Source organism: Sardina pilchardus, chromosome 17 (assembly GCF_963854185.1).
Source record: "Sardina pilchardus chromosome 17, fSarPil1.1, whole genome shotgun sequence".
NCBI classification, from domain to species: domain Eukaryota; kingdom Metazoa; phylum Chordata; class Actinopteri; order Clupeiformes; family Clupeidae; genus Sardina; species Sardina pilchardus.
The window spans coordinates 29,801,938-29,814,603 of record NC_085010.1 but is presented as its reverse complement, the minus strand read 5'-3'; the positions used below and the strand labels follow the sequence as shown (position 1 = coordinate 29,814,603).

Sequence of the window (12,666 nt, the reverse complement as noted above, 5' to 3'; positions counted from 1 at the left end):
ATATTTCATGGACATCGTCCATCTCAGAGGGAGAGAGACATTTGACTAAGACAGATTTTAGTCTGAGCATGTATCTGAAGACAGGCAACATATTATCATTTTCATAATCATACAAAGGCAAAGCAAAGAAACATATTGGGATTTGAGGCCCCCATTTGCTCTCTCGATTATTATGGAGTGTGTAGGCTACATCATGAAATGTACTTAAGTGTGCAAAAATATAACGATGCAGGTCAACTTAAAACTTTGGCTGACTCAGCTCCCATTAGAGTTTCACTTGAAATAAAATGTCCACAGTAAGACAACATATAGACCCTGCACTACTACATTGGAGCCTGTGTCTTACAGGAAGTCCTAACAGACATGATTAGATGGGAAGGACCACTTTGGAACACCAGCTGAACTAGACTCTAAGGAGGAAATGGCAGACCAGAGTTGACACTGTTGTTGGACAACCTCAATATAACTAGGGGCACTGCTAGAAAATGTGGGCCCTATGACAGACAATACTCTCCAAATCCTCCAACCAATGAATGTCAAACTCCTTGCTTCAAAGCTGGCAAGGAGCACATTTGAGTTGCATTGTTTTGTACACAAATTAGGCTACAGGGGTCATTCTACAGATACGGTGCATGCCATTTAAGAAGTGTCAGTGTCCCAAACTTTTCTACTGCTATAACTGTTCAGAACACTGAATACACTTAAATTGTACCCTTTCAAAGTGCTATATGTCTCTTTTTATATGTAGAGAAGAGAATTTAAACAGAGATTTATTTTTCAACATGTTGTTCCTAAGACTATACGAATTTCACCTGTCCCCATTGACTATTATAGAAATAGCATGACTCATTTTGAGTATGTGTTAAATAATAATGCAGGTTTTTTTTTCTCGTAAATTCAATGGAGATGACACCCTTGTCAGGCATAATACATTTATTGGGAAAAGAGATTGATATTTGGTTGGTATTTTACCCTGTCCCTGTGTTTCAATCAACCCCGTAACGCATCCGTTTCCCCCTCCAAATAATATAGTTTGATCCTTTTATGAGGGAAGTGGCATCATCAAAGTGTTCAGAACAGATATGACAAGTGGTCAGTTTCTCTCTCACTTTCTATTGAATAATTTGTGTTTTTATGCACATGTGGACTTTGTCAATCTCAGGCTTCCACACTATACGAGAAACTCATAGTTAAGTCAATGTTTTATAAAAACGTTTTTATGGAAGAATTGATTCATTGAAACTCATGATTCAATGTGTCATGGCTGCTACATCCACAATTGACAACAGATTATAAAATCTTCAACCCCATCACATTTAACCCTGCACATTTTTTCGTTGTTAATGGGTTGATGAAAAGTATTTTCTATCAAGTACACAGACACACATCACATCAAATAAAAAAGCTAAAATTTGTGTTTATCCTTTTCAATGACAAATGGCACCAAATCTGTAGAATGATCTCCCAGACTGACTAAAGAGTCCTCAGGTGAAGAGAAACGTTTCCTAAGACATGTCACCCTCCGATAGCAAAGATAGGTATTTAGACCAATAAATATGCCTTTATAGTTAGGGAAATGTCTTGGCAAAGTGAAGCTCCCCCAAGTTTAATAAGGGCCAATGTGTTGTGTTGTGAGTAGGCCTTCTTCCATTGAGTTTAATAAGGGCCAATGTGTTGTGTTGTGAGTACACACTTTCTTCCATCTTATTCAGCATTACCAGGAATCTCCCGTAGGATACCAGCTTATTTCCCTTAAAAGATACACTATGCAAAATTTTCACCTTTACGAAGCAGATTAAACGAACAGGCAAATCACTTACCATAGGCCTAGACAACGAGTCACTACCGAGAAAACCTGCATGCAACCTGCATCTTGTCAGAAGATAGGCTATAGCTCTTCGGAGATTGCTGTTGCCTGTTGTTAAGCCTTCACCTCCGCAACAAAAGCATTTGGAATGAGTGCAGGGGTTCTAAGTAGCAAGACGTTTGCTATTTACAACAACACAGTAACACATCTCAACTCTAGAGGGAGCTCTCGTCGCCAAAAATATCAACCTGCATAGTGTACCTTTAATCTTCTCTGTTTCAATAATGTTGCAATTTCTTTGGTCTTCCAAAGGTTGTTCTAAAGATAAGCAACAGAATATATAATTAATAGCTTGAACAAGCTTTATATACCCTGTGGCAGTTGCTCAAACACAAAAGTTGCTCCAGGCCCTCATAGACTTCCTTATAAAAGTTGACCTGTAGAGGGCAGTACAGACCACAGAAGACCATAATCTGTCTTCTGTTAGGAGAGCAACAAATTGCAAATAGTGCCCCATCTTCTGACTTCTCCTACAACTCCTTGCCCACCTCAAGACTTTCATCCATTGTGAAGGTATTGTTTTATATCCAAACAAAATAAAAACAAAACCGATATACTTACAAATGCAGTTTGCACACAATCTGTAAAGCAAGGAAAATAAACATGTCTTAAATTAAATCAGATGTTAATTGGAGATTTGCTGAGTAGGCTAAATCCAAATGCACTCACAGTTTTGTCTCACAGGCTATACTCACACACAGCACCGAAATGTGTCTGAACTTAGCCCATGCAATGACCCAACAGCTGCAGAAGGACTTTGGTGATACCAATGTGAATCCATGTGTGTATGGATGTCTGTATGTCAGTCTGTGAGAGATGCTGTAGCATGTGTATCTGTGTATTGGATCTTATGTTCTCAATCATATCCAAGTTATGGCATATATTTTCTGTGATCCAACATTTGTAGAGTTGTAAGCAAGAATATTGTTGGATTTCTTTCCATAGTAGGAAAACTTATTCACTGATGTTGTACTGCTGTTCTGAAAATCAGTGTCACATTTTATGAACTTTGAACCTTTACACCAGACATTTGCACAGACATGTATTGGGTGCTCAATTTGAGCTGTTTGCAGATGTGAGTAAATATAAGACCATGTTTCTACCTGAGGAACTTTATGTGATATTGGCGTGTATTATTTGGAGCACATTCCTATATATTTTATTTTACTGAATTTAAGGAATATTGTAGTGATCTAGGCCTACTGTGTCAAATTGTGTGATTTTGAAGACATGGTCTCTGCAGTACTAGGTTTTTTTGTATTGATGTCACTCACTGGGTGACACTAACAATTAATTAATCCCAATTACCCCGGGCCCTATAAGCCAATTTACCATAAAATATCATGAACTTCATCAGTGTTTACCGGCTTATTCAGCAAAACTTATTTAGGTCTACCCAACCTCTACAGAGGGGCCAATGCAAGGGGGGGATGGCCAAAACTGAGTGGGGCTACACACAGTGGTGTAGTCCACATGATATGCTAGACTACGCAGTCATCACGATCTCAGTATATCCACTTAAAACAGGTAAGAATACGTATAACATTTGGGGTTGATCACAGTATAGCCTATACCCTCAACCCAGCTAACTAGGCTACTATCACAGACTAACTAGACAACACCACTGCAAGCATTCCAAGTCTCATGTGTAGCCTAGTCTACAGATGCAATGGTATCTCCTGATATCAACCCCAGATTTCTTTTTTTTAATAAGCCATGCTGAGCAACTTTCTTTGCTGGGCCATGGCAAAACTGAATTAATCACCCAATCAAATCAACAAAATAATTATCAAACGTTTAGGCCTATGCATCAGAATAACTGATCAGTAGTAGCCTACCAGGTGCACTGTCAATTTCATGCACGACCAGTGATGTAAGGATATCTATCAGCTATCTGAATCTGATGGGCTACGGTGTAACAGACGACCGCAAGAGGGGGCTACGCATTGCAACATGATTTCGAAGGGCGATTTCAAAGTAACTTGCATAGCTTGCGCATAGATATCAACACTGATGCGTAACTCTTTACATATCCGTACCTCATTTTCGGCCCGGGTAACCCACTACCCAAAATCATACCTATCACCTTACCTAACGTCACGATTCGAGAATGGTTTGATGCATCAAGCTGTCAAATTCTATCCGTGATGAATGATAGGGAGGGAAAAACTCTCTGCACCTGTGTGGATATCTCACCTATTGCCTAATATTAAGGATGTGAATGGCTTCATATAGCTAGAGTCAATGAAGGTAAAATGAGTCAGACAGATTAATATGTTTATTTAAGAAACGTTAACTGTTTATACATGAAGTCAGGTTAATCCAACCATACTAAAGTTAACGCTTCTGCTGGGTGCTTAAATAACGTCAATGTTATGCTAACGTCAGCGATACGTTAACACAGTTATAACACAGACTCGATTTGTGTTTTACCCAACTGGAAATTAACGTTACCTGGCATTGCTGATTAGTAATTATTTATTAGCTGTTGAGTTACCTCACTTTAAACATTATAATTCCAAGCAGGACACATGTCTGTCTAAAGCGACTGAGCCTACTAGCAGTCTGCTAACTAGCTAACAAGCTGCCACTGAGGTTAAACATTTCGGTAGCTAACGTTAGCTGGCTTATGACGGGTAACGCGTTAACGTTACTCAATGCGAAACATTTATTCTATTGGTCTGATAGAGTGAGTAAATACAGCGTCGTATGTTTCCAGAGGATTGACGTTAACGTTGGATGACTCTCTTCAGCGCACTTCTGGACGAATTACCGCAAACACTTTCACACGTTGTTGATCAAAAGTAAGGCTGAATGAGTGCATCCTACGCTGCTAACCAAAGTTAGCTAGCTGACGGATGGCCGGTCTCACGAGGAGGGTGGCGGCGAATGCAACACCGTTTGCAAAATCATCATCATATTCCTTTACGTTTAGCATCAAATATTTTGAAGCCTAATCGTGACAGTTCTATTCATGACTCGGAAAACCACAAGTACAATCAGATCTGCGGTGTCAATTCCACAAAATGGGGTCTTAAAGCGTTACGCACCGCCATTTTGTGACAGTCTGTGCGGCGCTCAAAGGGGGTACGTGTAATGGTTGAATGTAGTAACCCCGTCAAGTAGCTAGATATCCGCCTGGCAGTTATAAAAAGGGATCATGGGCAATTTCAATTAATCCTCGTAAACACACTTTACCTCCCAGTAGTGTAAGAGTTCTAAGGATGTGCACACCCATGTATAGCTAAATACAAAGTACTAAAAGGCAATATTACAATTTTGACATGATTTTTTACTGCCCTCAGTAGTTCGACACTGCAATAAGTTATGGATGATGCATGTCACAAATAGCCATGGGTGTTTTCCTTTACACCCACTTATATTAGGTACAACGTTCTACAAGTGCTCGATTAAAAAGCCATTATGTTATCTGATTTAAAACATAATTTTTGTAAGAAACACTGCTAGTAATTACTCCATTTGGAGTTAGAGTATAGCCTAGACATTATTGTCAACAATGTATGGCAATATAACTATACCTTATTAATTTGTGTCTTTACCCAACTAGTTGTTATTTGAAACTCTTTAGGCACTCATTTTATTTCCAATTTGCTGTATTCAGGCATACACTAGTATAATATCATTGTTGTATGTTGCATGTTTAAATTACTTGCACATGGTTGAATAATCACATTAGCTGAGAACTGAACTAGAGCTCTAACACCCATCTTACATCAGGACTGACAGAAATTCGTTCAACGGTTTTTGTGAACTCATGTCTTGGGGATTCCCCTCCCCCATCGGCCTTCATTACTTTGTTCAATGGGTCTCGGAAGTTTCAGATGAGCCCTAAAAAAGAAAACACTGTCTATTGTTCCAATAAACCGCTTTGGACAGTGCAATACCGTTGTTTCTAGTAGAGGGCGCTGCGTAGCATAGAGGGCTCACGGCCTCGGATCTTTTTGTCTGAGAACTGGATCCCGCTGCCGCTTTACAGTGTGTGCGATTGCTTGGAGCCGCGTCTGTATCACACTGTCAAACCACTCCAAACGAACACAATTGCAGCCAATACAATTTATTTACCATCTAGTACCATGACAATTTTTGTTAGTCGGTTTAATCGATCGATATTGTAATTGTTTATTTGAACTTAGTAGAGGGTGAATCGGCTTGTTTTCTGTGTAGCTGTATCAGTCTTTATTAGCGAGCTGGCGCTCTTCTTTCTATTAGCTATTTCTTTAACTTTTTTAAACACTCAGCCTCGCGAATGACTGAGCGCCGGCGGAGTATGGGATCCTTGGTGTCTTAGGAAGCGAATGAGTGGGGTTTTAACCGTTTTTAAGGATCTAAACGATGGCAAATTCGACGGGAAAAAATCTACCTGATCAGCGAAGGAAAGGACTGGCTTTCCTGGACGAGCTGCGGCAATTTCACCAAAGCAGAGGGTAAGAGAGGGGTGGATTTATATCTTAAAATGTAACTTTAAACCATGGTCACATTAACATGTGAGTGATTTTAGACTCTCAAGAAGGGATTCCTATATGTATATATCTGTTTTACTTTTTAGATCGCCGTTCAAGAAGATCCCAATCGTGGGTGGCAAAGAGCTGGATCTTAATGCTCTCTATATCAGAGTCGTTTCGTTAGGTGGATTTGCTAAGGTGAGTGGAACCAAAAGTGGATTTTCGCACTCTAGGACTCGGTGTTGCCTCGTCTGCACTTCAAGAAAACTGTTCGTTTTGATATCCCGTGGCTGTTTCCAATTCTTCACCGTATGTTGTAGGAATGAGGATGGCCTTGTGTTCGCTTGCCATCTCAGTGCAATGTGGTAGCTGGTGTTGAGTGCGGTTTGAATTGAAAGTCCGGACGTTAGCGACTGAGCACTACTCGGAGTCTGAGTGCAGTTTGAGCAACTCAAAATTAGCGGGCACGTTTAACATCGATTATCGGCACAGAGCATGGGCTAGGAAACACTCCTCGCCGCGGATGGTGGCTTTTTCGTAGATTAGGCGATAACTCTCTGGAAAGCTAACGTTAGTAATTCGCCATAGCCATCTTTGGCTTCATGGCTGAAGAGTAAATGTAGGCCTCACACAGGCCTATTTATTGAATACAGCAAACACTCCAAACGACCCCAACGAGTCAAGTCGGTACCTAACATATTGATTGCCTCGTGTTTTGGAGCGCTTATTCGTATTATGGGGCTTCGGTTTCAGATCAGCTCACTTGATAGTTTAGACATAAAGTAATGTTAGCATAAGTGCTAGCATTAGTTAGCTAGCTCCCCAATTCAAACAGTATAGCCTGCGTAGCAAGCATGCACACATGAAAACACTATTAGAATGTATTTTGTTGTGAACTTGTTCAGTCACACCTGCAGTTACAATGACTCACTGTAACACATTTTCATTTGATTTATCTATCATATTGTCTGTTTTTAGGTGTCTGATAAAAACCAGTGGTCTGAACTTGGCGAAGAGTTCAATTTTCCAAGGAGTTGTTCCAATGCTGCTTTTGTTTTAAAACAGTACTACCTTCGGTAAGTCTCACTCCCTTGCACTCCACTGTACTCCAACTCCGCTACATGTGGCAAATGTTTACAAAGTAGCCGATGCCGCTTGTAGGAAATGAGCATGTTGTAAGCATGTAGTCTTTGGACAGGGCGTAAAATAATAATTGTCATGTTATTTATGGAGTTGTTTGGCACAATTTTAATGCTTATGTTAATATTTGTAGGCATAATTAGGCGTGTAATTGTCATGTCACTGAAATACCCAATTAAGCAGACTCAACCATGGACAAAGGTTTCTTGCTCATTTCTACAGTCTCCTTGTCTCTTTCATACCTTATTGGGGTTTTGGTTGTGGTAATGTAAAGAGTATGTGTTGTGGGGCCTGAAGAGTTTGAAGCAGCACTCTCCCTCATCCCTCATAGCTATTGAATTGTATGTCTGGCTTGATGGCCTTTGGAGGTAGTGCGCACACAAACACATGGGAATGGCCTGTCTGTGTGTACACTGCACAACAACTTCCATCTTGCCCACAGCATTTTTCCCTCCAGAATGATTTAGTCTGACCTGGCATGATGGGGTGGCTGCCTCAGTGCCATGAGAATTCCCTCCAACTTAAGTCAAAGCTGGGCATCAGTCACTGACATAACCGGTCAGTAGTTAGAATATGTAGTTTTGTTGCAGCGTGCGATGGAATTAATGGCTCAGTATCAGTTGAGTGATTCAGTGTTAAATAACAGGGTTTCTTGAAATCCCTTGCATTTCTATCTCATGGTACTCTTGACATTCAAATGATTCACTGCAGTCACCGGATACATTCAGTGGATACTTTGCACAATGTAGTAGAAATTGCTCATTGCTTTGGCTATGTATTTATTCAGCAGATATTGTTATTCAAAGGCACGATGTACTGGAGGCATACATTTGGTCTGTATCTGTGTTCCCCGGGGTTTTCCTGAACATCTTTCGGAGGTTAATAGCAGAGGGCTTCAACCACTGACTCCTGTTGTTATTGTGCACAGGATTGGAGGATTAATGCAAAATAAAACTTGTGAGCGAATGTGGTCTCAATAGAAGCACAGCTTTATTGCTTTATAATTGCTGTGTCGGGAGTCTGAGGTTTGACTATCCTCTCCGAGGAGGTCTGTTTAGTCCTCTATGAGGGTGTGCGTGGTCGCGTGTGAGTGACTTTAAAAAATCCAGATTGTAGCAGCGTGGTGATCTAGCATCGTTCCCTTTCCCGCTTCAGAAAGTGACGGATGCCTCAGACTGCATTATTGACTGGCAGAGTCGTTTGTTTTTACCAGTGGCACAGCGACGGTGCTGTCTTGTTGTGCCCTTAATTGCCGACGCTGGTGCAGGTTTATGAAGGTTAGTAAGATATGCCCAGGGAAGTGGAACTGTGTTGGCGGGCCGCGTATTCCCCGGCTGGCTCGGAGGACGCGCGGCGGCTTGACTCGCCCGCTCGCCTCGTAGATGGAGGTCCTTAAATAACGCGCCTCGGCAGCGGCACTCGTCAACCTGTGTGTCCCTGCTAGTGCCTCTTGTCCTGACGGATGATGACAGTGGGAAAAGACCAGCTCAATTACACAGTAGCATGGAGAGTGCAAGCCTTTTGAATCTGAAGGCACAGTTGGCTGTGGGGGTTTGTTCAACTACGCTGTCTGATGCTATCCAGTAGCTGATGTGAAAACGGCACTATGTCATTATCGAAAGCTTTTGCCATCAGTCATATCATAATTTCTTGGACTGGCCAGGGGCTTTTTTTTTCTTTTCTTTTTTTTTTTTTTTTGAAGGAGAGGACCCGTCTGTTTGCAGTGCAATGGCAGATGTGCATGGATTAAATTAACAGGTTGTGGGGTATTGATGCCATTAGTTGTAGGGCAGAGGGATTCCTCGGCAGGCAGGAACTGCGAGGAGAGGCGTATGATCAGGCTGTACTCTCTGTTCACAATGCATAATTGCACAGGAGCGTCTCTAGTTACTTCTCTGTGTGCAGACTAGAGTGGATCCTTCGAAATTTGGTTGAAGACGGTGAAATTGCACGTTTGACAGACCTCCTGAATGTGAAGCCATGGAGGTGGTGCTTGTACATAGTCATCGATGGCAAAACTTTGAATGATCTGAAAGGGGAACTTGTTGACTTCCAAGCCTCCTGAGCAGGCCTGAGTGCTGTCTGTTGTGCTGGGGGGGGGGGGGGGACGGCCGCACAGCTGCCGTGGGCAGGCAGGGAGAGTGGCACGGGCTCTGTTTGTTATTACTCGCTTTGATCACCGTCTCCGGAGGAAGGTGGAGTGAGTTCGAGATGGGCCCGCGCTTTGATGGGAGTGGGACGGCCACCGGTCATGCCGCCGTGACTCTGTACAGGGCAAAGTTTCAACTGCCTTTTTTTTTTTCTTTTTTTTTTCGATGGTGTGAAATTTGAATCAATTGTGTGAACTGCCTGTTAGATCTTCCCTGCTTTTCTGGCAGTATTCAGTATCGGGCTAAGTATTGCAGGCTTAACAGCAGGAAAGGTCACTGAATGCTCAGTGTCCTCAATGTTTCTCCACTCCAGAAGTCTGTTCCACATGCTAGGTTGTCTTGATGTAGCTACCAGCCACTGGGGCTGGCTGTTGTTCAGCATTTAGGTCGTAACAGGCAATGACAGGCCTAACTGACCATTAGTGGGGCTGGATCAGTCTGTTCAGTAGGAGTGTTGGTATTCTCAGTAGGCACTTGGCAGCCTTGCCCGTGGGGTTGTGTTAAGCAAGATTGTGGGCTGTCGGCAGAGCTATGAAGCATCTTATTTCACAGAGGCCCAGGCCTGCCCGAATGTAAAGTGTCAAGTTGTCAGGTCGGACTCGCCCAGTGTAGTCCCAGTTCTGCTCCTGGTTCTGTAGTTCTGTGGTTCTGCGCTGGGCTATTCATGAGCACCGTCTGGAGCATTGCACCTGAGGGACTCAGCTGGGCTTCCTGGGATTAGATCCCTCCATAAACACGCGCTGCACTACTACCAGAGCAGGCACCTAGGACACATCAGTGTGTCTGTCCCAATATCAAGGCTGTATGTGTAGCATATTTAAAACAGCAGCAGTTGACCCAAAGTGCTTTACAGTCAAGGAGATTAGATTCAACTATGCAAGAAACCATTTAAGTAACATGGAGTTGTAAAGCAGTGTGATCACAATTTCAAACATTTGGTGGAGGTTTCTTCCTGAGTGTACTACAACCATTTCAACTAATCACCCCAAACTATTTGGTTCACTGTCAGCAGTTTTCATCAGTCAAAGCGGCTGTTAAGTGCGGTTAAGTCACAGCATCCTTGTTGTTCTCACTAATGTAAGCCAATGAGAGCTCCAGAGGTTGTGTAGAGCCATGTGACACACCTGTAATTTGTCTGAGCCGTAACTCTGGACTGAGGGCAGATGAGGCCCGACTGGCGGACTACAGGTAGCCAAGGGATGCCAGTATCCACAGGCCTTTGGATGGTTTGCTGTGTTTTATAAGACATGATGTATATAGGGCATAAGGCCTTTCAAGGAGGAAGTGGTTCATTTACTTACCTGTTATATGATAAGCCTAGCAGCCTGATGGCAGGAATGCCAAGGTCATGGCTTTTTTTTGTCAAGAATAAGAGGTTATCAAATGTTTTCAATTATTCACAGTGAGTTTTGAATATGAACAAAGAATTATTGCTATTTAATCATTGATGGCTAAAATTAGGCTAAGTCCTGCACTGGCTAAATCAAACAAGACATGGGATTCAAATACTCCTTTATGAAGTTAACTTGCCATCCTCTCCAGTGAGTCAGAAGTACGCTATGCTATGGTGTGACTGGTTCAACTTTTCCTGGACCAAAGATGGCTATGCTTGAGAGTAAGATATTAAAGTGTTGAGCACTTTAATAATGCCCTCACATTAGTGATTTAATTGACCCTGGTGGCTGAGTGCGATCTAAAGGGTAGGCTAAATTTAGAGGCTTGGATGTGGATCTGTGTAGCTTGTATAGATATGCTTGGATCGTAGGATCGTCTTTGCCGTTTTCTGAGTGAGTGTGCATACATGGTTAGGACTGTAAGTGTTGTGTCTATTTGTGTGTGTTTGTGTGTGTGTGTGTGTGTGTGTGTGTGTGTGTGTGTGTGTGCGGGTGTGCAAGTGTATGTGCCCAGTAGAGGGCAGCCTGTGCTGTTGTTTATGGCCAAAGTACACCTCGAGACATCTGGGTAGCTGTATTGACGTTTTCCTGTGTGTAAGCAGAATGATTGACAGATTCCATCCGTGCGTTTGTCAGAAGCACTTGTGCATTTGAGCGTAGTTGTGCATAGCAGCAGGGAATATTTGAAGCTGTGTGTCCTGCATCTTAATTTTAGCTTTTAACCAACCTATATTTCAGCCTCCTTCCTTGTTAAGACAAAAACGTGTTAAAGCTTGTGCTAAAATAGACTACATTTTCTGAACGTCGAAGTAGACTTTGAACTTCTATAGCTCGAACAACAACACTGATTCATGAATACGATTGGAAAACCATAGCAGCAACACGAGAGAAGAGCCCAGATATAAAATGTATTTATTTATGGATTTATTTCTTTATTATTTAAGAAGCCTTTTATATTTTCTCATGATGTGATTGACAGTTCCTTTGTAAATACTCCAGTACTGACTCCCAATCAACACCCTATGGCTTCTGGGGAATTGCTCAGATTTAAATGTAAATTTGTCTTTGAACTGTGGGCTGTAGTCCTTCCTCCCTTGTTGATGCCTAGACAGGCAGAGATGAACTGGACTATTACAGGGTTCATGTGTTTCGCCTCGAGCTGGCTTCAGTGGAAGCACAAATTTGATCTGGGAGCGAGCGCTCATTGTTGCTGTTAACACGAGAGAGAGCGAGCGACTGGGAGAGAGACTCCTAGTCATGCATGCTTTTTGCCAGACAGGAACACATGCACACAGATATACACACACACACAGAGACACACGCGTGCCCCCTCACTCTCACACAAACACACACACACACACGCAAGATATGGCAGCTGCCTCCCCCATAGCCAGACGGCGTTTGATGACGCTCCTTGGTGCGGAGGGTATTTATAGTCCAGAGAGCGTAGCGTGCCGCTCGTGAATGAGGGATTACCTCGGACCAACGCGGCAACGGGCCTGCAGTCGGCGGCGGAGGGGCTCCGCTCATGGCACTCACGCTGCACATGGGCTACGCTGTTTTGTTCGGTGAGCCCGTTTTCGCTCTCTGTCCCTCTCTTTCTCTCTCTCTTTCTCTTTCTTTATCTCTCTCTCTGTCTTTCTCTCTCTCTT

The 12,666-nt window shown here is 42.6% G+C and overlaps 1 protein-coding gene across 2 annotated transcripts in view; it reads left to right on the top strand.

Annotated features, from left to right (window-relative positions):
* Positions 1–5,832: 5,832 nt before the first annotated feature.
* The window catches only part of arid2 (AT-rich interactive domain 2), a 31,670-nt gene continuing 24,836 nt past the window's right edge, over positions 5,833–12,666 (top strand). For both annotated transcript variants that reach the window (XM_062517975.1, XM_062517974.1), the window contains exons 1-3: positions 5,833–6,312; positions 6,435–6,528; positions 7,309–7,406. In XM_062517975.1, coding sequence (XP_062373959.1) covers positions 6,221–6,312; positions 6,435–6,528; positions 7,309–7,406 — 284 coding nt within the window. In that variant the 5' untranslated portion in view covers positions 5,833–6,220. The remainder of the gene's footprint in view (positions 6,313–6,434; positions 6,529–7,308; positions 7,407–12,666) is intronic.